This window comes from Patiria miniata, unplaced genomic scaffold, assembly GCF_015706575.1.
Source record: "Patiria miniata isolate m_02_andy unplaced genomic scaffold, ASM1570657v1 HiC_scaffold_8, whole genome shotgun sequence".
Taxonomy (NCBI): domain Eukaryota; kingdom Metazoa; phylum Echinodermata; class Asteroidea; order Valvatida; family Asterinidae; genus Patiria; species Patiria miniata.
The window spans coordinates 622,655-647,107 of NW_024037075.1; the positions used below are offsets into that span (position 1 = coordinate 622,655).

At 38.5% G+C, this 24,453-nt stretch overlaps 1 protein-coding gene across 7 annotated transcripts; it reads left to right on the plus strand.

The window, feature by feature from the left end:
* The first annotated feature begins 508 nt into the window (after positions 1 to 508).
* On the plus strand, positions 509 to 18,897 carry LOC119719454. 7 transcript variants are annotated; one of them, XR_005269939.1, is made up of 5 exons: positions 3,581 to 4,086; positions 4,703 to 4,818; positions 5,835 to 5,909; positions 16,531 to 16,628; positions 17,478 to 18,897. XR_005269939.1 is itself a non-coding variant. In XM_038188914.1 (4 exons), exons 2-4 carry the CDS (start codon positions 3,625 to 3,627, stop codon positions 17,497 to 17,499), a joined length of 1,314 nt encoding a protein of 437 aa, XP_038044842.1. In that variant the 5' UTR covers positions 509 to 622; positions 3,622 to 3,624; the 3' UTR covers positions 17,500 to 18,897. The 7 variants fall into 7 exon arrangements, 4 of the variants coding, with proteins under 4 accessions (XP_038044842.1, XP_038044845.1, XP_038044843.1 ...); XR_005269940.1 differs by having other exon boundaries at positions 3,581 to 4,038; XM_038188914.1 differs by lacking the exon at positions 5,835 to 5,909 and adding an exon at positions 509 to 622 and having other exon boundaries at positions 3,622 to 4,818.
* Positions 18,898 to 24,453: the final 5,556 nt, after the last annotated feature.

Below are 24,453 nucleotides of genomic sequence, written 5' to 3' on the forward strand. Positions count from 1 at the left end.
GGTGTCACTAAAGAACGCAGGATGACGTTTGCAAGGACGTCAACATTAATGTGTTATATTTTTATGCAAAATCGGTGCATGATCTAAAACTCATTTTAAAAGATGTACAAAGATGTTGAATCATTGTCTATTCACTATGAAGTAATGCATATGAAGTTTCTTTTGGAAACGGCTTTTTGTTTAATTGTTTTTTAATTAATCATAAAACCCGTGAATGTGGGTACATTGAGGTTATGTTTTGAGTTCTTAAAAGGTGGTATTATGATATAAAGATTATTTGTGTGGATGGTAAACAAGTATTTGGGTTTGGAATTGAGAAATACAATCCGTATTGAAGGAATAAAATGACTCGGCGGTGCCCGCGGCGCGGCTTCGGCGGAAGTGTCATCGCGTTATAGGCCCGGCTAGACGCGCGCAAAGTATAGGCTTTGGGAAAGTTGACTTTCTTGTCGCGAAAGAAAGGGCGCCCTCTTTTTGAGGTAGAAGGTGCATTGACCTCCTCTAGCTGTGAAAATGACGCGTTGGATGTATTGCATGGGCATGGTAACGTCCGGTAGCCTGGCTACAGAAAGTGTTGGGCCATGCTAAACTGTACACGGTGTACCAGACTATTGTGGAGACGGTGAGACACGGCGTGGTACTAATACTATTGTTGGTTTAGTTTAGGGGATTTTTTCGGTGTTTTTTTATGGGATTATTTACATTTCTTTGTATGTGTGTGTTACAATAATTGGGGAACAATAGGTGTGGTTGTATTATATCGATATATCAGGTGTGAAATGGCGCATATTACCGTGAAGTGCTTCATGTCTGTGCGTAGCCCCATCATGCCCATAAATGTGGCCTATTTACTGGACTGCCATGACTGCCTTCGTAAACATAGGCCACACGTACATCCACATGTACAAAAATGTGTCGCACTTTGCCAAATTTTGATTTCACATTTAGACTTAGTTTGTAGGGTTTTTTTGCTTTAGAAGCAAACTCACCCTCTGAATAGGCTAATCAGGAAGTGCTGCCTTTTTTCAGATGGCTAATTTTTGCTAAATTTCATGTTGATACGTAGCTGGAGTTACCCAGCCCTGAGTTTTATCATTGGGTTGTCTATTAGGGCTGGAGCGTATTTTTCTCGTAATTAGTAGTATATTCAAAAATTTTTGGAAAATGTTCAATTTTGTCCCCGTTACACACTAATTGCAACTGCAACTCACCCCAAACTTGCCTGGAATAACCATTACACAGGTCCTTGAAGTAAAAAACGATCCACGATGAAGATTCAGCCCACAATTGCAGTGAAAACAGGAGGAATAACTGCTAACTTGACAACCTTGCTGGATTGGCCAGGACTGCTATTGGTTTGTGCACTAAAAAAAAATTGTGTACAATGAATGGCGGCGGTCGATTACCATCCACGTACAGCTCGCTGGTACTACGCGTTTTTGCGGTCGGTCCATGACGTGACGCGGAAGCGTAATACCCGATGACTGTTTCATGCATTAACACTGCACTATGAATGCACGATAGCCGGCCAACTCGACGGTTGCCGTTCCAGTACCGCACTGTGATGCGAGTGAACCTCTTCTTAATGCATGAAACAGTCATCGGGTATTACGCTTCCGCGTCACGTCATGCACCGACCGCAAAAACGCGTAGTACCAGCGAGCTGTACGTGGATGGTAATCGACCCCCGCCATTCATTGTACACAATTTTTTTTTAGTGCACAAACCAAAAGCAGTCCTGGCCAATCCAGCAAGGTTGTCAAGTTAGCGGTCATTCCTCCTGTTTTCACTGCAATTGTAGGCTGAATCTTCATCGTGGATCGTTTTTTACTTCAAGGACCTGTGTAATGGTTATTCCAGGCAAGTTTGGGGTGAGTTGCAGTTGCAATTAGTGTGTAACGGGGACAGAATTGAACATTTTCCAAAAATTTTTGAATTTACTACTAGTTACGAGAAAAATACGCTCCAGCCCTAGAAACAACCCAATGATAAAACTCAGGGCTGGGTAACTCCAGCTAGTTGATACGCAAACGTGTGCAAATGGATCTGGAAATTTCACGAAAAATAGACATCTGGAAAAGGCAGCACTTTCTGATTAGCCTATAAAGAGGGTGAGTATGCTTCTAAAGCAAAAAAAACTTACAAACTAAGCCTAAATGTGAAAATCAAAACTTGGCAAAGTCGACACGATTTTTGTACATGTGGATGTGTGGCCTATGTTTTCGGAGGCAGTCCAGTAAATAGGCCACATTAATGGGGCTAGTCTGTACGTAATTGCTATGCCCGCTATGCCTAACTCAGTAATACTAACATTATTTTGTCGTGGGAAAAATGATTCATGTACATGTAGTCTAGTTGTACAATAGTTTGATACCACCTTGGTGATCACTGAAAAATAATGAAAGGTGGGGGGGGGGTGTGGGCATATAGAAGTGCACATGTTATGTCATGTTATGACTGTATTTGCCAACTAATAATAGTAATGAGCCTTAATCCTAGACAATGCTAGAGTTGGGGTTTATATAAGATGTAAATATAAAATAAGGAAAGAATGTCGATTTTATTATTGAATTATTTAAATGGAATAATTCAGTCTGATGCAAAGTTATCAGGGATTTACTTAGACATGTTAGATAAGGCTCGCTGTTTGTGTGGGAATTTCCTGCATACATGTACATGTATATAGTTTGCGAATAAAATAAAATTGCACTGTTCTCTTTTTACAAACATGAATAATTCTCAAGATATGTCATGGTCACGTTGTTTTGTCAGCTGTGTGAAATTATGAGTTTAAAATTCTCACTGAGTATTAAGTGAAATCATTTTCTAATTTAATGTTAAAAACATGGTGGCATTAGTGACTTAAAGTCAGTTTTTATATCCTACAATCAAATGACAAAGATGTGTATGTCGTTATATAAAACAAATAATGAATGTTTTTCATTCGTGCAATGGAGAGAATATTTCCATTCGTTGAAAGAAGAAATGTTCCATCTTTCAACTCATGGAAATATTCTCACCATTGCACTCGTAAACATTTATTATTTGTATACTTTCCCAATTGTACTTTAGATATTGAGGAGGGGGGCTTAAGTACTTGACAATTGTAAATGACCAAACTTTGTATAATGAAGGGGGGGGGGCATAGCCTGTCATTTTGTTAGAATTTGGCAATTTTTAAGTGTTCATTTGCTTTTCTCTGTTTGTTTTTCCTTGGGGGGGGGGCCATTTTGGGTGATTGCCTCCCAATACGCTGTTATATTCATTCCAATGGAGAGTGGCCGTCTAGTTGGAAAATGTTATTTATAGTTGGGATATACTTAAGGACCGATGCTGTAGTCAAGGGCCATTCACAATAACTATATTCATGGGAAAGAGTTCTATACACAAACAACACTTGACCCCCTGTGCACAAATCCTATGCGACTGCTCTGAAGAATTGTATTTTTTTGCTAAGTAAATGCCTGTTCACTACTATAATTTGACGGATAAGGGCATGTCATTGCTGTTCATGGCTTGTAGGCCACTATAGGGAAAAATAAGCGTTGTCCGTGCATGGAACTCTTCCGTATTTATAATATGTGTTATTTATCGTTTTTCTCTCTTTTCTCTGTTTTGCAGAAAATGGTGAAGACGCTGAAGAAGACGAGCTGTGACGTTCTTTCAACTTCCCTGAGGTTGGCACCTCCTCAGGGAAGACGCCTGCCTGTGTTTCACAGGCAGTGCGCAAACCAGCTGGTACACGCAGACTGTGTACTCGTACTCGGAGAACAAAGGTTCCAGCGTGTTCCTTGTTCTCACTGGGAGGGTACTGGGGCCAGCGTGCCCTTCAGCTGGATTAATCTTGAGAAAAGATGCACAGATAACATGAGAAAACATGAGATTAAACAGAGAGAATATGAACAGAAACTAAACAGGAAATATGACTTGAAACTGAGAGCATATGAGTATAATCACAGAGCATACGAGTTTAACCTGAGAAGCCACATCGATGATACTGAGCCTAGATGCAGTGACTATCTTGTGCAGAGAAGAAGGGTGAGTGAACTGAAGATGCGGAGAATCAACAAAATGACAAAGCAGAGAGTAAGTAATCAGAAAGCATTGAGAAGCTTGAAGGTAAGCAGACAAACATGCTGTAGCAGAAGTCAGGTATTGGAAAGTTATGTAGAGTACTGTCAAGAGGCAAAGAAGGTTTCTAAACCAAATAGAAAGAAAATGAGAAGAAGCCAACGTAGACAGGCCTACCACAGAATGAGGAATGGTAAGATGATCGAATTGCGCATGAGTAAGGAGGACAGAAGAAACCAGAAGAATGCCCAGAAGAATTTACAAAGTCACACTAGAAGAAGTTTGAGTAATGTCTTGAACAACATGCCAGATAAGGGAGACAAATGCATAGTGCAGAAACACAGCAGATATCAGTGTAAACCATGGAGATCACAAAAGAAGAGTAAATTTGCAAAGAGATCGAATGTAAATGAAATTCAAGACAAGCAGTGCTGGTTGTGCGATAAGAGTATTAATTCATCTGAAAACAACGTGCAGTGTGATGGCTGTGACATTTGGTATCATGTGCATTGTATGAATTTCTCAAAGATGAAACAGCTGTTGAGCAACAAAGCTGTGACATGGTTGTGCAGAAAATGTGGGAGGAGTACTTATTCTGAGTCTCTGTTATGTAATCTTGGTATTCCAACAGATGATAACATGTATGAGTTGACAGTTCAGGAGACATGCACCGATGATGTGGTCAGAGAGAGGTCCGTGAATGGAATGTGCAGGAAGGACAGCAACAAAGACAATCAGAGAAAAAATGTAAGTGATGCAAACAGAAAACAAAGAACAGGTTGCATGAAATTAATGACTGAAACCAAAGAAGTGGTGGTACGTAGGCAGACAGGTGGTTACTCACTGCGGAGCAAGAAAAGCCAACCCCCAGAAGTAGATGATACAGATGAAAATCAAACTAGCATGTCCGAACCTGTTGGAAGGAGGGGTAGAAGAGGTGCAAGAAATGGAAAGGTTGAAGACAGTGTTGATAAGGGCAGTAAAACTGGTGAACAAAGTTGTCAATCAAAGAATTTGCAAGGTGAATGCAATTGTGAAACAAGACGTGAAACAGCATATCCAGTTAGTAAGAAACGGCAGCTATCAAGTGACAATAAAAGTGGTGAAACAAAACATAAACAAAAGGAGGTACATGTACAAAATGCACATGAAGTTTTAGATAGTGAGCATGATGTCAAAGCCAAAGGTAATGTCAAAAAATGCAAAATTTTGCAACATGAAACATGTAAATCTGTGGGAGGCAAACACAATCAGGAGAGTAAAAGAAAATGTAGTAGAGGAAAGAATTACATTGGATCAGACACAATGATTGTGCAGGGAAGTTTTCATCAAGGTGATCATAGATTTGGATGGAGTTCAGGAAAACAATGTGTACCGAACAGTTTGTGCTGTGTTTTATACAGTAAAGTCAAAGAGTTGAAAGACTGGTCTTGTAGTGATATTGATACTACACTAAATACTGGAAATGAGTTATACAGACATTTATCCAGAAGTTCTACAGTGAATACTCGATACTTGTTGATAAATGAACTGCCAAATGAATTGGATTTGCTCAATCATCATTTCAGTATGAGGTTTCATGATCCTGTATGTGGTACATTAGGAGAAGAGTGTAATTTGCCAGAATTTCATATGATGCCGCTGAATCGTACATTAGAACAGAGTCTTCAACAACACTATGCAAGTTTCATATGTTTCCATGGAAATACATTTGTTGTAATTACTCAAGATGGCATGTATTATATCTTTGATTCTCACTCTAGAAACCAGCAAGGTTGCCAAGTCAGTGAAGGAACAAGTCTGTTGAAACGTGTTGCTACTTGGCAAGATGTACACAGGTATTGTAGTGATTTGGCAAAGTCTATGTGCTTGTCTGATAATGAGCAGTTTGAAGTTACAGGTGTATCTGTGTGGTTAGATGATGAGGAAAGACACGATGCTGATGCAAGTATATGTACGGAAGACAATAATGATTCAGTACTGGCAAGGAGTGATTGCAATAAAGCAAAAGTGGATGAAGGAAACTCTGGGTCTATAGTAGATGTTGTTGGTTCTGGTAGAGGTTTGTCAAGGACATGTACGGATCTACCAAATAATTTGAAGGAAGGCAACAAACATAGTTGCAGTGAAATGAGTCGCAGTAATAAAGTCAATGACAACAGTGATGTTGAAATTATGGAAGTGGTCCAGATGCAAAAGTTTAAATTTGTTCCCCTGACTTATAATAGGAAACAGGCAGTATGTAGAGAACATAGAATAGGCCACGTATCTCTGGACTGTAATGAGGTTTCAGATACATGTGAAGAGATGGGACGACCTGATTCAGTGAAGAAAATTAAAGGAGATGGGAATTGCTTTTTCAGGGCTATATCATTTGCTGTGTCGGGATCTGAAGATAATCATTTGCAGTTAAGAATGGCTACTGTCAATCACTTGTTAAAAAATGGAGATAAATTCAATGGTTTTCTGCGACAAGGGTTTGTTAATGTGGAAGATTATATCACAAGGCAACGAATGTTTGACTCTGGAGTGTGGGCTACAGAGGTTGAAATCATGGCGATGGCACACATGCTGCATACAGACATATATACATTTGAAGATGTAAATAAGTGGTATGTTTTCTCTGCAAGCACCTTTGAGAGAGAGGCTGTAATATTAGATGAGGCAATTTACTTGTACCATAGGCGTAGAATTCACTATGATGTTGTGTTGTCAGTTCATGCATCAACTCAATCAAGAAGGCAATGTGATAATGGACAACAGAAAGTAACAAGTCATAAAGGAGCAGAATGTGTGAAAAATGGTACCTCCAGTAAGTCGGAAAAGAATTTGAAGTGTAAAAGGCGTAAGCGATCAAATACAAAATTACAACAAAGAAAGAAAAGAGAGAAAGCTAAGGAAAGGTATGCAGACAAGGTGCGTGAAAAGAATAGGATTTTAGAGCAAAAGCAAAGTAAAAAGATGAAAAACCAGAAGAACTACCAAAAGAATGCAGACAAGAAGAAGGAATTGCTAAAAATAAAGTACAGTAGTGACATGGACTTTAAAACAGAGCGATTAAAGGCTCAAAAGAGAGACTATAACAATGAAACGCATAAAAAAGGTATTCTGAAGCATAAAAAAGAGAAATATTGTCACAATCAAGAATACAAAGAAAAGAAAAGAAACAGTGGGAAAAGAAATTACCGTGATAATCCTGAATATAGAGAGAAGAAAATCAACAAAGGGAAAGCCAAGTATTGCCAGAATCCTGAGTACAGAGAGAAGCTGATCACTAAGGGGAAAACAAAGTATAGCCAGAATCCTGAGTACAGAGAGAAGTTGATCACTAAGGGGAAAACAAAGTATAGCCAGAATCCTCAGTACAGAGAGAATTTGATCGCCATGTTGAAAAGCAAATATTGTGATGATGCTGAATACAGAATCAAGGTAATCAATGAGGGAAAAACAAAGTATTACAATAATCCTGAATACAGAGAAAATAAAATCAATAAGGGGAAAAGAAAGTACCGTGATGATGCAGGATATAGAGATAAGCTAATAAATTATGAAAAAAGCAAGTGCAAAGCAAAGTACCATAAAGATCTTGCTTATAGACAGAAGAAAATAAATAGAGCTAAATGTAAATATCATGGCAATGTTTCATATAGAAGAAAGCTCATCGCAAGTATCAAAAAGAAATACCGATGTGTGACATCTTACAGGGCAAAGTTAATAAAGTATGGAAAAAGGAAGTATGAAATAAATAGTGAATATCGTAAAAGTATGGCAGAGATGAATTACAAACGTGCTGCGATTAACAAAGAGAAAAGACGTAAAATTTGTTTTGTTACAAAGACATTCAAAGAAAGCATAGCTAAAGGACCTGAGTATGTGTGTGCTTGCTGTCATAAACTGCTGTTTCAAAAGCAAGTTATACAGTGTAACCTGTACAAATACAAAGATCAGAAGTCAATTAGTGACAAATATCTTCATACTTGTAGTGATCATTGTGAATCCAAGTGTATAATTGCAGAATCAAGCAGATCATGTTTATGGATATGTTATACCTGTCACAGAAAATTACTTGTTAATAAAGTCCCTGCTGAAGCTAATGTGAATAATTTAAACCTGATGGACATCCCTGAGGAATTAGCTTGTTTGAATACGTTAGAAGAGCATCTAATTGCAATAAATGTACCGTTCATGAAAATGATTGCATTGCCTAAAGGAGGACAACATGGTGTACGAGGTCCAGTTGTGTGTGTACCATCAAATATAACAGACACAGTCAAAGCACTACCAAGGCCTGAAAGTGATGATCAGATGATCCGAGTCAAGCTGAAGAGAAAATTGACTTATAAAGGATATTATCAATATCAGTTTGTGAGTAAAGAAAATGTGGAGAATGCATTACGATATCTTCAACATAATAATAAATGGTTCAGTGACATTGAAATAAATGCTGATTGGGATAATCCATTGTGTGAAGATGATCATGAAATGGATCAGTCTGTACCTGATGTGAAAGAAGAAACCAACGATGAAAGCGGTAACAGTGATGAGGAAACTGATGATGATCGTTTACGAGGCATTGCATTAGACACTTGTCTTCAGCCAACTAATGTAGGACAGGAAATACTAGATCAGTATTTTGAGGAAGTGCTGTGTGTGGCTCCATGTGAAGGCAATAGTCCAATTAGAGTGCTAATGGAAAAGGGTAATGAAGCCAAATGCTTTCCAGCATTATTTCCATCAGGTCAACCTATTTTTGATGATGATCGTGAAGTGAAATTGACACTTTGCCGATATTTGCATAACCGACTGATGAATGTTGATAATAGATTTGCAATGTGTACTCAATATATCTTTTATGCTCAGTATTTGTCAGAGATTCAGAGAGTTATGTCCAGTGTTTCAATTGCACTGCGAAAAGGATCTGATAAAAAGTACAATGGTGACAGTGTGAATGCCTCCATGATCAATGACAGGGACCAATTACAAGATATGTTGAAGTCAGATAGTGGATACAAATTTCTCAAGCCCATTCGTGGTACACCCCCATACTGGCAAGCAGCACAGAAGGATGTTTTGGCTATGATCAGACAGTTAGGAATACCAACATGGTTTTGTTCATTTTCTGCAGCTGATATGCGGTGGCCTGAGGTAATCAATACAATTTTAAGACAGCAAGGTGATTCTAGAAATGTAGAAGGTTTGGACTGGAATGAGAAATGTACCATATTGCGAAGTAATCCTGTTACTGCTGCGAGAATGTTTGATCAGCGATTTCATACGTTTCTGAGAGATGTTATATTGTCCAGAGCTGAACCAATAGGAAAAGTCATAGACTATTTTTACAGAGTAGAATTTCAACAAAGAGGGTCGCCACATACACATTGTCTTTTCTGGATTGAAAATGCACCCAAGTTGGGAGATGACAGTGAAAGAGAGGTTGTACAGTTTGTTGACAAATATATAAGTTGTAAATTACCATCAAAGGACAAGGATGAAGAATTACATGAAATTATTAGTCATGTACAGTTGCACAGCAGAAAGCATTCCAAGTCATGTAAAAAGAAGGGTACTGAGTGTAGGTTTAATTTCCCAAGACCTCCATCTGAACGAACATTCATTACAGAGCCCATGCCAACAGATGATGAGGATCAAACTAATGGTGAAAGCAGTGAAAGAAATAAGGCTAAGGAATTACTGCAATCAATATGGACTGCAATACAAAAAAGTGAGAACGAACACATGACAACCAATGAATTGTTTGCAAGTATAAATATGACACAAAGTGATTTTGAAAAAGCGAATGATGTATTAAGTCACAAAACGAGTTTAGTTCATAAGAGACAGCCACAAGATGTATGGGTTAATTTGTACAATCCAGATTTGATAAGATGTTGGAATGCTAACATGGATATTCAGTACATTTGTGATGCTTATGCTTGTGTTGCTTACGTGGTATCGTATATGTCAAAAGCTGAACGTGAAATGGGTATATTGTTGTCACATGCTCAGGCAGAGGCACAGAAAGGAAATTTGGATGCAAGACAGAGCATGCGGGAAATTGGCTGTGTGTATTTGCATAATCGTGAAGTATCAGCACAAGAAGCAGTTTACCGTGTTTGTAATCTCAGATTGAAAGAAGGATCAAGGAAAGTGGAATTCATACCTGTCGGTGAAAATCCAATTAGAATGAGTAAGCCTCTGAGTGTTATTCAAAATACATGTGATGAAGATGATAATATTTGGATGACTAGTAGAATTGATAGGTACCTAGCAAGACCAAATACTGACAAATTTGAAACAATGTGCTTGGCAACATTTTGCTCAGATTATAGAGTTATATATACAAACATGGCTAAAACAACTCGTTCACCAGTATATGAATTGAAGAATGGTTTAGGCCACATACAGAAACGAAGTCGAACTGATCCAGCTGTTATACGATTTCCTAGATTTTCATCAGCAAAATGTCCTGAAAAGTACTACCAGAGCATACTGCAGTTGTACCTTCCATATCGTGTTGATGCCCAGCTGAAACCGCAACAGTTTGAAACATATGAGGAATTTTATAGAAATGGCATTATTAAGTTTGGTGGAATGTTGAAACCTGTGAGAAATATTGTTGAAAGTAACCAGTCATTGTATGAAGCTAATGCTAAGGCAGTAGATGAAGCTGAGGACATGCTGGAGAAGTTTGGTCCACAAGAAGATGCTTGGGCATTGATAGCTCCAGAAACTGAAAAGGACAGACTTGAATGTGAAGGACAGCAACAAGCCCAAGTGGAAGAGAGTGACAATGAGTCAGATATTCCTGATTTGAAATCCAAGAAAGATGATGATATGAAATATACTATTGAACCACACAGATTAAATGTATCCAAACAAGAAGCAATGAATTTGTTGAGGTGTCTCAATGCTAAACAAAAACAGGTGTTTTACAAAGTCAGACAATGGTGTTTGAACAAAGTGAATGGTAAAAATCCTGAACCGTTTCATGTATTTGTCACTGGTGGAGCAGGCACAGGGAAAAGCCATTTGATTAAATGTATTTATTACGAGGCAACAAGACTTTTTGGAAGAATGGTAGAAAATCCAGACGACATCTCAGTTTTGCTTACAGCGCCTACAGGTGTTGCTGCATATAATATACATGGTGCTACAATTCACAGTGCTTTGTCAATAACAACAAATGTCAGATTGCCATATCAACCACTGAGTGAAGAAAAGATCAGTACACTACGACACAAATTGAGGCAACTACAAATTCTGATTGTTGATGAGATTTCTATGGTGGGTCATAAACTCTTATGCTATGTTCATGGTCGTCTGCGACAGATAAAACAGTCAAGGAATCATAGTCCTTTTGGAAATGTCAGTGTATTAGCTGTTGGTGATTTTTATCAGTTACCCCCAGTAAAAGCAAAATCTTTGTACCAGACTGATGTTACAACTGACTTGTGGAATGGTAATTTTGTCAAAGTAGAACTGAATGAGATAATGAGACAGAAGGATGATGCACAGTTTGCTGAAGTATTGAATAGGTTACGAATCAGAAAGAGAAAGGAAAACTTAGGAGCTGGTGATAAGAGACTGTTACAATCACGTGAGACTGGAGAAGATTGGACTGATGCTGTGCATATTTATCCTTGCAATAAACAAGTGGATGAGTACAATACACAGACCCTCTTTGCTAAATGTTCAGATTGTGTATGTGTTCTTGCTAAAGATTTCCAGAAAGATGCAAAAAGTGGGAAAATGATATCAGTAGTGAAATCACTCAAGAAATCGTCAATGACTAATTTACCTGATTCTTTGTGGCTTGGTGTTGGTGCTAGAGTCATGCTTACAAGGAACCTTGATGTATCTGATGGACTTGTTAATGGAGTATTTGGAATTGTAAATGAAATTGTTATATTAGCTAATGATCGTGAGCAGTCACCTAAGTTGATTAAAGTAGAATTTGACAATGAAAATATTGGATCAAAATTGAAACAAACTTCCTGTAGTAATGATAGAGATGTTGTCGGTATTGAAATGGTAGAAGAAAACTTGAATAAACAGTGTGTCCGACATCAGTTTCCACTGAAGTTAGCTTGGGCATGTACAGCTCATAAGGTTCAAGGTATGAGTTTGGAAAAGGCAGTTGTAAGTTTGAACCATACGTTTTCAGCAGGACAAGCTTATGTTAGTTTGAGTAGAGTTGTTTCACTGAATGGTCTTGTGATAGAAGGGTTTGATGAGAAATACATTTATTGTAATGAGGCAGTAGCTGAAGCAATGACTAAAATGGCATCGTACATTGAGGAGTCTGATGAAAAGGGAAGCACTAATGTAGGTGATGAAAATGAAATCAAGGGTGATGTATGTTTTAGCACAAGCATTGCTATGCATAATATTCAAGGACTTCAGGCACACGTAATGGATTTAAAAACTAACAATGAAATGTTGTCGTGTGATTTCATTTGCCTGACAGAAACATGGACTGACAGAAACTTTGATTGTGATATGGATATGAGTAATTGTAAATGGTATCATCAGCCAAGAAGTATATCTTATGATAACTCCAGTCATGTGGCATGTATGTTGAAAGAACAGTGTCATGGCGGTGTAGCTGTGTGTGGCAAAAAGGACAGACTGTTCAGTAGGATACATTTGGCAATCAATAATCTTGAATACATCGCATTTGAGTTGCATGTAATTCCAAACGAGTCATTACCAATACTTGTTGTTATACTTTACCGACCACCGTCATATACATTAAAGGAATTTGTAGAGGTGCTGGATATGTTGTTGAATGAGATACACAAGATTTCAAACGAGTGCATTGTGATGGGCGATTTTAATGAAGATATCATGAACAAAGAATCTTGTGTAAAGAAATTGATGCAAGATCATGGATATAATCAGTGTGTAAGTGATGCAACAACTGAAAAAGGCACTTTACTTGACCATGTTTATGTGAGAAACATAGATTGTATTGATGTTCAAATTAGTCCAACTTACTACAGCTACCACGAAGCAGTCATTATTCGGTTGTGACTTCATAAATGAATTAGTTTGTATTGCTCAAGTTTCAAACATGGTTTGTTTATATTTTGAGTGTTTTCAGTAATATTGCACATTGTGAATTTGCAAACAGACAAGAAAATAAATATTTTCAGCTGTGAATTAAAATGAAATTGTAAGAGGAAAAACAATTTGCAAATAGTTGTGTAAACCAGACAGGTCAATAGTCCTGTAAACCAGATGGATCATGTCAATAGTCGTATAAACTAGACAGATGAATAGTCCTGTAAACCAGATGGATCATGCCAATAGTCCTGTAAACCAGACAGATCAATAGTTGTGTAATCCAGACAGATCAATAGTCATTGTAAGGCAGACGGGTCAATAGTTGTGTAAAGCAGACGGATCAATAGTCGTGTAAAGCAGACGGATCAATTGTTGTGTAATCCACACAGATCAATAGTCGTGTAAGCAGACAGATCAATAGTCGTGTAAAGCAGACGAATCAATAGTCATGTAAAGCAGACGGATCAATAGTCGTGTAAAGCAGACGGATCAATAGTCGTGTAAACCAGACGAATCAATAGTCGTGTAAAGCAGATGGATCAATAGTCGTGTAAAACAGACGGGTCAATAGTCGTGTAAAGCAGATGGATCAATAGTCGTGTAAAGCAGACGGGTCAATAGTCATGTAAAACAGATGGATCAATAGTCGTGTAAAGCAGATGGATCAATAGTCGTGTAAAGCACATGGATCAATAGTCGTGTAAACGAGACAGATCAATAGTCATGTAAACCAGATGGGTCAATTGTTGTGTAAAGGAGAGGGATCAAGAGTTGTGTAGACCAGACGGATAAATAGTCGTGTAAACCAGACGGATCAATAGTCGTGTAAACCAGACGGATCATTAGTCGTGTAAACCAGAGAGATCAATAGTCGTGTAATCAAGACAGATCAATAGTCATGTAAAGCAGACGGGTCAATTGATGTGTAAAGGAGAGGGATCAAGAGTTGTGTAAACCATACGGATCAAAAGTCGTGTAAACCAGACGGATCAATAGTCGTGTAGACCAGAGAGATCAATAGTCGTGTAATCAAGACAGATCAATAGTCATGTAAAGCAGACAGATCAATTGTTGTGTAAAGGAGAGAGATCAAGAGTTGTGTAGACCAGACGGATCAATAGTCGTGTGAACCAGACGGATCAATAGTCGTGTAAACCAGACAGATCAATAGTCGTGTAAACCAGTTAGATCAATAGTCGTGTAAACCAGTTAGATCAATAGTCGTGTACATTGTAAACCAGTTAGATCAATAATTGTGTAAACCAGTTAGATCAATAGTCGTGTAAACCAGTTAGATCAATAGTCGTGTAAACCAGTTAGATCAATAGTTGTGTAAACCAGTCAGATAGTCGTGCAAAGCAGACAAATCAATTGTCGTGTAAACCAGGTAAATAAAATGTAGTGTAAACCAGTCGTTCTGTTGATCAATGGATGATGACAATCACTCGCAATAATTGTGGAGCATCGTTGTCACATTCACAGCTGAGTGTGGCATTTCACCAATCATGTTGTTCATCGGTGCATGATGATGATTACTCGCTATAACTGTAGAGCATCGTTGTCAAATTCACAGCTGAGTGTGGCATTTCACCAATCATTTTGTTTATCAGTGGATGATGAGGATTACTGACTATGACTTTGTTATTCATCGTTATCACAGCTGAGTGTGGCATCTCACGGAGTCTGTCTGCTCATGAGTGGATGATGAGGATTACTCACTATGACTGTGGAGCATCGTTGTCACATTCACAGCTGAGTGTGGCATCTGATGGAGTCCATCTGCTCATCAGTGGATGATGAGGATTACTCACTATGACTGTGGAGCATCGTTGTCACATTCACAGCTGAGTGTGGCATCTGACGGAGTCCATCTGTTCATCGGAGGTGATGAGGATTACTCACTATGACTGTGGAGCATCGTTGTCACATTCACAGCTGAGTGTGGCATCTGACGGAGTCCATCTGTTCATCGGAGGTGATGAGGATTACTCACCATGACTGTGGAGCATCGTTGTCACATTCACAGCTGCGTGTGGCATCTGACGGAGTCCATCTGCTCATCAGTGGATGATGAGGATTACTCACTATGACTGTGGAGCATCGTTGTCACATTCACAGCTGAGTGTGGCATCTGATGAAGTCTCTCTGCTCATCAGTGGATGATGAGGATTACTCACTATGACTGTGGAGCATCGTTGTCACATTCACAGCTGAGTGTGGCATCTGACGGAGTCCATCTGTTCATCGGTGGTGATGAGGATTACTCACTATGACTGTGGAGCATTGTTGACACATTCACAGCTGAGTGTGGCATCTGATGAAGTCTGTCTGCTCATCAGTGGATGATGAGGATTACTCACTATGACTGTGGAGCATCGTTGTCACATTCACAGCTGAGTGTGGCATCTGACGGAGTCCATCTGTTCATCGGAGGTGATGAGGATTACTCAGTATGACTGTGGAGCATCGTTGTCACATTCACAGCTGAGTGTGGCATCTGATGGAGTCCATCTGCTTGCTCATCAGTGGATGATGAGGATTACTCACTATGACTGTGGAGCATCGTTGTCACATTCACAGCTGAGTGTGGCATCTGACGGAGTCCATCTGTTCATCGGAGGTGATGAGGATTACTCACTATGACTGTGGAGCATTGTCGTCACATTCACAGCTGATTGTGGCATTTTACCAGTCCTTCTGTTCATTGTTAGTTGTTGACGATTACTCACTATGACAGAGGATCATCCTGGTCACATTCACAGCTGAGTGTGGCATTTCACCAATCCTTCTGTTCATCGATGGATGTTGAGGATTACTCACTATTACTGTAGAGCATTGTTGTCACATCCACAGCTGAGTGTGGCATTTCACCAGTCCTTCTGTTCATCGGTGGTTGTTGACAATATCTCGTGACTGTGGAGCATCGTTGTCACATTCACAGCTCAGTGTGCCATTTTACCAATCCTTCTGTTTATGGATGATGACAATTCCATTCATGTGCTGAGATCATTACGTGTACATTGTAAGTGTACGCTGTGCAGTCAAACTCCAACAAGATGAGCTCTGTTTTAATAGTACAAGATCCTGCTTATAACAAGCAAAACTTTAGGTCCCAATCTTTGTTGTTCTGTGTGTTCCTGTGTTTTCCATTACTGTTAATACGAGGTACCTGTTACATGTATAACAAGATAATTCATATAGACTGAAGGACCTTGTTATAAACTTGTGCAGCTCTGTCTTTGTCACTCTTTGTAAACAGAGTCCTTACTTCCAGAAGAATCAACTGGTATGTTTGTTCACTTCATTGTTTTATTTTACTGACAACAATTTTGTATGGACAATATGAAGTCTCAAAACTGATTTCAGTTTTTGTTTCGTGTGTTCTGTGTGTAGAATTTGTGCATGTGTGACGTGGACGTCATTGAAGAGAAGACTACCCCTTTGTTGGAAACTGACTATTCAAACTATTTGCACAGTTTATATTTTTCAAGGTAAGATATAATTAGCTGTAGCTGTGTAAATTAAATCTTTCTACATATTTTTATTGACCATGTAGTAAACAGCGGATGCAACTTGCAGCAACTGATATTCTCCGGGTTTTTTTCAGCAATTTGATCTTCTGTGTCAAATTGGTGAAAGTGTGATAAAGCAATTCTAAATAATATGGTTGAAATTAGTTAGAGCATGGTTGTTGATAATGACCTGATCAGAAGGGAGAGCCTCTAACAGCAACCGGGTGCTTACTCAAAGCAAACACCAAATTTATAACTGCAAATTTGTCACAGTATTATCCACATAAAAGTTTATGAAAGAAGTATCATCTGGCAAGCACTCACTGGCCGATTTCCGGAAGGTCTTGTTCTTGACACGGGTACATGTACATCATTCTTGCAAACCCCAAAAGATAGGTGGTGGAAACAATACGCGCAACGCGCAACACACACCTCTGTGCATTTTGCACACAGCACTATCAGTGATGTGTTTACTGCATCTTCATATCAGACCACATGATAGGGTGTGCGTGTGCATTATGTCCTCGGTGTGTTCAGCATTCTACCTCATATAAGATTACTTCAGTTGTTCTCAAACATAGTATTGCACATGGTTCATGTGGTTGGATTGTCCGCATGTGCCACAGATTGCAGTTTAAAGACAACTCTTTATCAAAAACGACTGATGCTTAATTTGCCAGTTCAGATCACCCGTGGACTGGTAATTGCCTTTCCACCAATATGAATGCATAGACTGTCTTAGGCATTATGTGAGTAGGAAATTAATATCTATGGAGGTTTTCATTCAACAAGTTAAATATGTTTAGTTCAATTTATTTTGTTTTTCAGCCCACCTATAGCATTACTATGATGTGAAGGACAGCTAATCACCTCTCAACCAAGCCCGAGTTCTGTCAGCCACCTCTTGCATCACTGTGATGTCACAGGCTACTAATCACAGTCTGTCATCCAAGCCCAAGTACTGTACGTGAGTCATCTCTTGTACCACTATGTCTAAGGCTACTAATCACCTGTCAACCATGCCTGAGTTCTGTCAGCCACCTCTTGCATCACTGTGATGTCACAGGCTACTTATCACAGTCTGTCATCCAAGCCCAAGTACTGTACGTGAGTCATCTCTTGTACCACCATGTCCGAGGCTACTAATCATCTGTCCACCATGCCCGAGTTCTGTCAGCCACCTCTTGCATCACTGTATTTATTTAACGCCTGCTTATCACCGTTCATCCCATCATGAATATTGTGAGCCATCTCTTGCATCACCCGCCATTAAAGGCAGAGTTCTATGAGTTACCTTGTGCATCACTATGATGTCAAAGGCTGTTATTACCCCCTATCCAAGTCCAACTGCTGTGAGTCACTTTGTTCATCACCGTGATGTCAAAGGCTACTTATCACCTGTCATGCAAGCCAGACTGCTGTATGTCACCTGGGAAATGACAAAGCCTCAAATGTTTCTGATATCTCAAACAAGTGTTAGTTCTGTGATCTCAAGACTATATGTGTGAGCCTTTGTCCTGTCGTCAAACTCTTGTATAAACATGTGATGATAAAGGCTTTTATCATTTGTCTAACAGGCCTAATTTCTGTCTGCCAGCTCTTGTATCAGCGTGATGTTAAACATGTTAAAGGCTATTAGTTTGTAATCCAGTTTGGAGTACGCCCTTACATTTAGTCCAAATTATGTATGTGTTGAAAATCATTTCACACTTGTAGAGTTTAAGACTGTGAGGCTTAATGTTCACAGTATCCGTGGAATCTGTCGGTTACACTGCAAAGTGACATATTTGTGCTGTGTTCATTCATCATCATACAGATACTGTTGGATGAAAGCTTCTAGGTTAATACAAATTGAAAGTCTCTTTGAATAAGGACGTTAATTTGTAAACTAAGCAGTACATTTCCTTTGAGGGAAGCATTCGGGAAAAGAAGCAGCTTATACCTTGTATTCATGTTTTCTAAATGCAACTGAGTTTAATCAAAACTTTTCATAAAAAAAGGTATAAGTTAATGTTATTTAATTGATAACAGTTGTAATGTTGTACACCTTAAAGTACATTGTACAAACAAATATAGATCAAAGTGTCATGTTACAATCCATTTTGCTTCCTTCACTGTCAGAAATTTGTGTACATCCAACATTGGAATATTGTTTTATTTGTTAATGTATATCTATTTAGTATATACATTTCGTTTGTATTTTTTCTGTGAAAGCGAAGGGGAAATAAATATTAATCAATTGAAGTGAGTTGCACTTCCAGTGTCTATGCATATACATGTACATTACTATTACGACAGCCCAAATGCTTAATTGGTATCTAGCTTTGGCTTTCTCTTCATATCTTCGCCCCTAAATTGTCATATCCAATCTTTCTTCCTCGCCCGTTGTGTAGGGCATCCACTCAGTGTTAGCTGCACCCTTTTAATCCTCAGTTGATATCCAATAATAAGCCATTTGCGAGTGACCTATACCCTTTGGAATGTAAAATCTGGTACTCTGACTTGCTCACAATACAAAATGTATATATACTTGGCACATTTTAAATTCTCCACATGAAAGATGCAGTTGCTAATCACATGACTCGGGCTAGCTCTTGCATATAACGTAGAGACGCTTGGCATCAATGCATTGTTCACAATGAGTGAGAATGGCACAAAGACGCCAGACCATTTCGGAGCTGGGGATCACATGCTAGCATATAAGGCTTGCCCCGAATCACGTGATATAGTAACGGTTTCTTTGGTCAGGAGAATGGGGAAGTTAAACATGGAGCTAAAAAAACCAAAAGGATTAAAACGTGCAAAGCACTGCAATGGATTAAGTATTCAGCATTCCAGATTTTATTCAACATTAATTTCAAATGGGTTATTCTTGCATGGTTAACCTATAGCACTGACTATGGCCTTTCGTGAAATTTCTACCACGACGTGTGATTATGCCTGCCTGCCTCTGAATTCATCTGCCTGTGAATGTAGCCCCTCTAGATAACCCTGGCAACGCCCTTGACCAGACCAATGTTTCACGAACACTTTATTGGGCCGGGTTTTCGTGAGTGGTGAACCACTTGCAACACTAGAGGGCAGCAAACAACTTTAGCAGCAGGATTTACCCTCCAGCACGGACTGTGGCCTAGTCATGAAATTTTTTACTACGACGCGTGATTATGCCTGCCTGCCTCTGAATTCATCTGCCTGTGAATGTGGCCCCTCGGATAATCCTGGCAACGCCCTTGACCAGACCAATATTTCACGAACACTTTATTGGGTCGGGTTTTCGTGACTGGTGAATCACTTGCAACACTAGAAGGCAGCAAACAACTTTAGTAGCAGGATTTATGTCAAGACTTCCAAGAATATTGGAATATATTTGAAATCTTTTCAAATCTCAACATAAACAAAACACTATCTCTGTCCACAATTATAGTGGTTCAAAATGAAACATACAAATAACAAAGGGCATTATGTACAGGGCGTGTAAAAAAACACATTTTTTTTAATCAAAATCAATTTTCTCGTGTGACACGGTTTAGCCAATAGACACATCTTTAATACACATTTAATGCACCTTTAATATGAAGTCACGTGGAATGTGATGACGTCATCATAACGCAATTCCAATTTCCATCTATACTAAACATATTAGCTACATATCAAGTAAAGACCAAATCGGACCTCATATTGACCTTAGAAAAGTGCCCCTTTAATGTGACTTCACATGACTTGTGAGTGATGAAATGATGTCATCATGACGTAACTTCAATTTTCATGTATACGTCCCAGTCTATATGTACTCGCCATTTTCAACCAAATCGATCTTGTGCTTCGATCAAAAGATCTTCACATGACATTTGATGATGATGTCACTTCAATTTCCATCTATAACACATCCATCTGAATATGCATGCCAAGTTTTAACCCAATCAGACTTGTACTTCCGAAGTTCAGTTTGAAAAAAAACGTGTACAAAACCAATAGGGAAACAATGCATCTTTAATATGATGTAACCTGACACCTCATGACGCCACGATGACGAATTTCTTCTAGGACCATCTATGGGTAGTGGTCCAAGTGTGTATTAAGTATATACTCAATCAAATTAAGTGCCTAAGTGGAGCGTTTTCAAACGTGTACAAAACCTATTGGGAAAATGTGCATCTTTAACGTGAAGTAACGTGACACCTGATGACCTCACGATCACCAATTTCTTCAAGGGCCATCCGTGGGTGATGGTCTAAGTGTGTACCAAGTGTACCGTTGATCGGATTTACGAAAGTGCCGAAATGGAGCGTTTTAAAACATGTACAAACCCTATGGGGAAAAATACATCTTTAATGTGACGTAACCTGACACTTGATGACGTCACGATCACGAATTTCTTTTAGGACCATCTGTGGGTGGTGGTCTAAGTATGAATTAAGTTTAAAGTCGATCGGATTTACGAAGATGCCAAACTGGAGTGTTTTAAAACGTGTACAAAACATATGGGGGAAAATACATCTTTAATGTAACGTAACCTGACACCTGATGACGTCACGATTACAAATTTCTTCTAGGACCATCTGTGGGTGGTGGTCTAAGTATGTACCAAGTCTGAAATCAATCGGATTTAAAAAAGTGGCAAAGTGGACTGCCAGAAGAAACGTGTGTTAAACCTATGGAGAAAAAGTCTGAAAAAGGAGAAGAAAAAAAAAAAAAAGAAAAAAGAAAAAAAAAAATCTTAACGAAAACAAGAGCTGTTTCGGTGTGTCACCGAAACAGCTAAAAATGAGAACAAAAACAAAGGCTTTTCCGCACTATGCGGAAAAGCCAAAAAAAAAAAAAAAATGAGAACAAAAACAAAGGCTTTTTCGCTTTTTTGCGGAAAAGCCAAAAAAAAAAAAAAAGGAAAAAAAAAAACTTTAACGAAAACAATAGCTGTTCCCAATTGAAATTGGGAACAGCTCACTAGAAATGTGTTTGTGGACAAACACTGAGCTGTTTCGACCTTTTTATTAATGAGTTTCATCCAGGTCAAATAAACATGTAAATGCGTATTCTATACAAAAAGTGTCCATCCTTTGTAATAAAAACATTTTTCATGACGTCATGATGATGGCACACATTTTTTGAAATTTTCTGTATCTATATCTACGACCTAACAAACCTTTTGCCAAAAAGAATTTCGAATTAACCACGTTCCATTGATGAGATATGAGTAAAAGGTCCAAAAATTGAATAATTCATATAAAATCACATGATGACGTCATCGTGACGTCACTGCAATTTTTGTCTATAACACTTCCTGGAATATCTGCATACAGAGATTGAACCCAATCGGACCTCAGGTTCTCTAGATATGGTGACTTAAACTATGCAGTTTTGGGATGACGTCAAGTGACACGTGATGACGTCATGATGCCGTCATGATTCGACCTGAATCTTCAGATGGTGGTTTAAGTGTGTGCCAGGTTTGAGTCGATCGGACCATATTTTATATAATTTTTGCAAAATTTGAAGAAAATATTTAAATTTGAAAAATTCATAAAAAATCAGACGATGATGTCATGATGACATCACTTCAGATTTTGAATGCTTTTATCTATACCTACCTACCTACCCACCAAGTTTAATAACAATCGGACATACCCTTATCAAAAAATCACGTTTTGATGACGTCATGATGACGTCATGATGACGTCACACATTTTATGAAATTTTGTGCAAGTTACAAGAAGAATTTTGAATTTACCATGTTCCATTGATGAGATTTGAGTAAAAGGTCCAAAAATTGCATAATTTATATAAAATCACATGATGATGTCATTGTGACGTCACTGCAATTTTTGTCTATAACACGTCCCGGAATACTTGCATACCAAGTTTGAACCCAATTGGACCTCCGGTTCTGTAGATATAGGGCCTTAAAGTATGCACTTTTAGGATGACGTCATGTGACACGTGATGACGTCATGATGACGTCATGATTCGACCTGAATCTTCAGATGGTGGTTTAAGTGTGTGCCAGGTTTGAAGGCGATGGGACCGTATTTTATATAATTTTTGCAAAATTTGAAGAAAATATTTAAATTTGAAAAATTCATAAAAAATCAGACGATGATGTCATGATGACATCACTTCAGATTTTGAATGCTTTTATCTATACCTACCTACCTACCCACCAAGTTTAATAACAATCGGACATACCCTTATCAAAAAATCACGTTTTGATGACGTCATGATGACGTCATGATGACGTCACACATTTTATGAAATTTTGTGCAAGTTACAAGAAGAATTTTGAATTTACCATGTTCCATTGATGAGATTTGAGTAAAAGGTCCAAAAATTGCATAATTTATATAAAATCACATGATGATGTCATTGTGACGTCACTGCAATTTTTGTCTATAACACGTCCCGGAATACTTGCATACCAAGTTTGAACCCAATTGGACCTCCGGTTCTGTAGATATAGGGCCTTAAAGTATGCACTTTTAGGATGACGTCATGTGACACGTGATGACGTCATGATGACGTCATGATTCGACCTGAATCTTCAGATGGTGGTTTAAGTGTGTGCCAGGTTTGAAGGCGATGGGACCGTATTTTATATAATTTTTGCAAAATTTGAAGAAAATATTTAAATTTGAAAAGTTCATAAAAAATCAGATGATGACGTCATGATGACGTCACTTCAGATTTTGCATGCTGTTATCTATACCTACCTACCCACCAAGTTTCATAACGATCGGACATACCCTTATATTTGAATCAAAAAATCACGTTTTTGATGACGTCATGATGACGTAACACATTTTACGAAATTTTGTGCATCTATCTATGACCTAACAAACCTGTTACAAAAAGAATTTCGAATTTACCACATTCCGTTTATGAGATATGAGTAAAAGGTCCAAAAATTGAATAATTTATATAAAATCACATGATGACGTCATCGTGACGTCACTGCAATTTTTGTCTATAACACGTCCCGGAATACTTGCATACCAAGTTTGAACCAAATCTGACTTCCGGTTCTGTAGATATAGGGCCTTAAAGTATGCTCTTTTAGGATGACGTCACGTGACACGTGATGACGTCATGATGACGTCATGATTCGGCGCACATTTTCAGATGGTGGTCGAACTGTGTGCCAGGTTTGAAGTCGATCGGATTTGAAAAAAAGCCAAAAGTGACTTGTAGAACAAAAACACGTGTTATCCTATGAGAAAAAAAGTGGGAAAAAAAAGAAGAGAAAAACTAAAAATAACAAAAACTAGAGATCTATGTCTGTTTGCAACAGAACATAGGGCTTTTCCGCATTATGATTTTTTTTTATCAATAATACGTCTCTGACTATGCATGAACATAAAATCTGTCAAAGTTAGCCGAAAATCGGCTAAAACGGTCACTATGATCAGGATTTGACCTCAGCAACACGTGCGCTGCGGGCTGACTGACATACGATGTATGTGCGTATGTACAATGTACGTGCATGTTTTGTCAAAGTTAGCCGAAAATCGGCTAAAACGGTCACTGTGGTCAGGATTTGACCTCAGCAACACGTGCGCTGCGGGCTGACTGACATACGATGTATGTGCGTATGTACAACGTACGTGCATGTACATGTACATTGTGGACGTCCTGTGCATGTTTTAAAGCAGAGGTATTGTCAACCTAAAGTTTTAAGCGTGCGCAAAGGAAATTTCGAGTTCGTTTATTGCCTCGAAGCTTTGAAATGTTTTAGACCTACCCTTAAATCGACAATTAAAGTAAAAACTAATATAAAAACTGCCATGGTTGATTTTTCATGAATTTTCAAAGG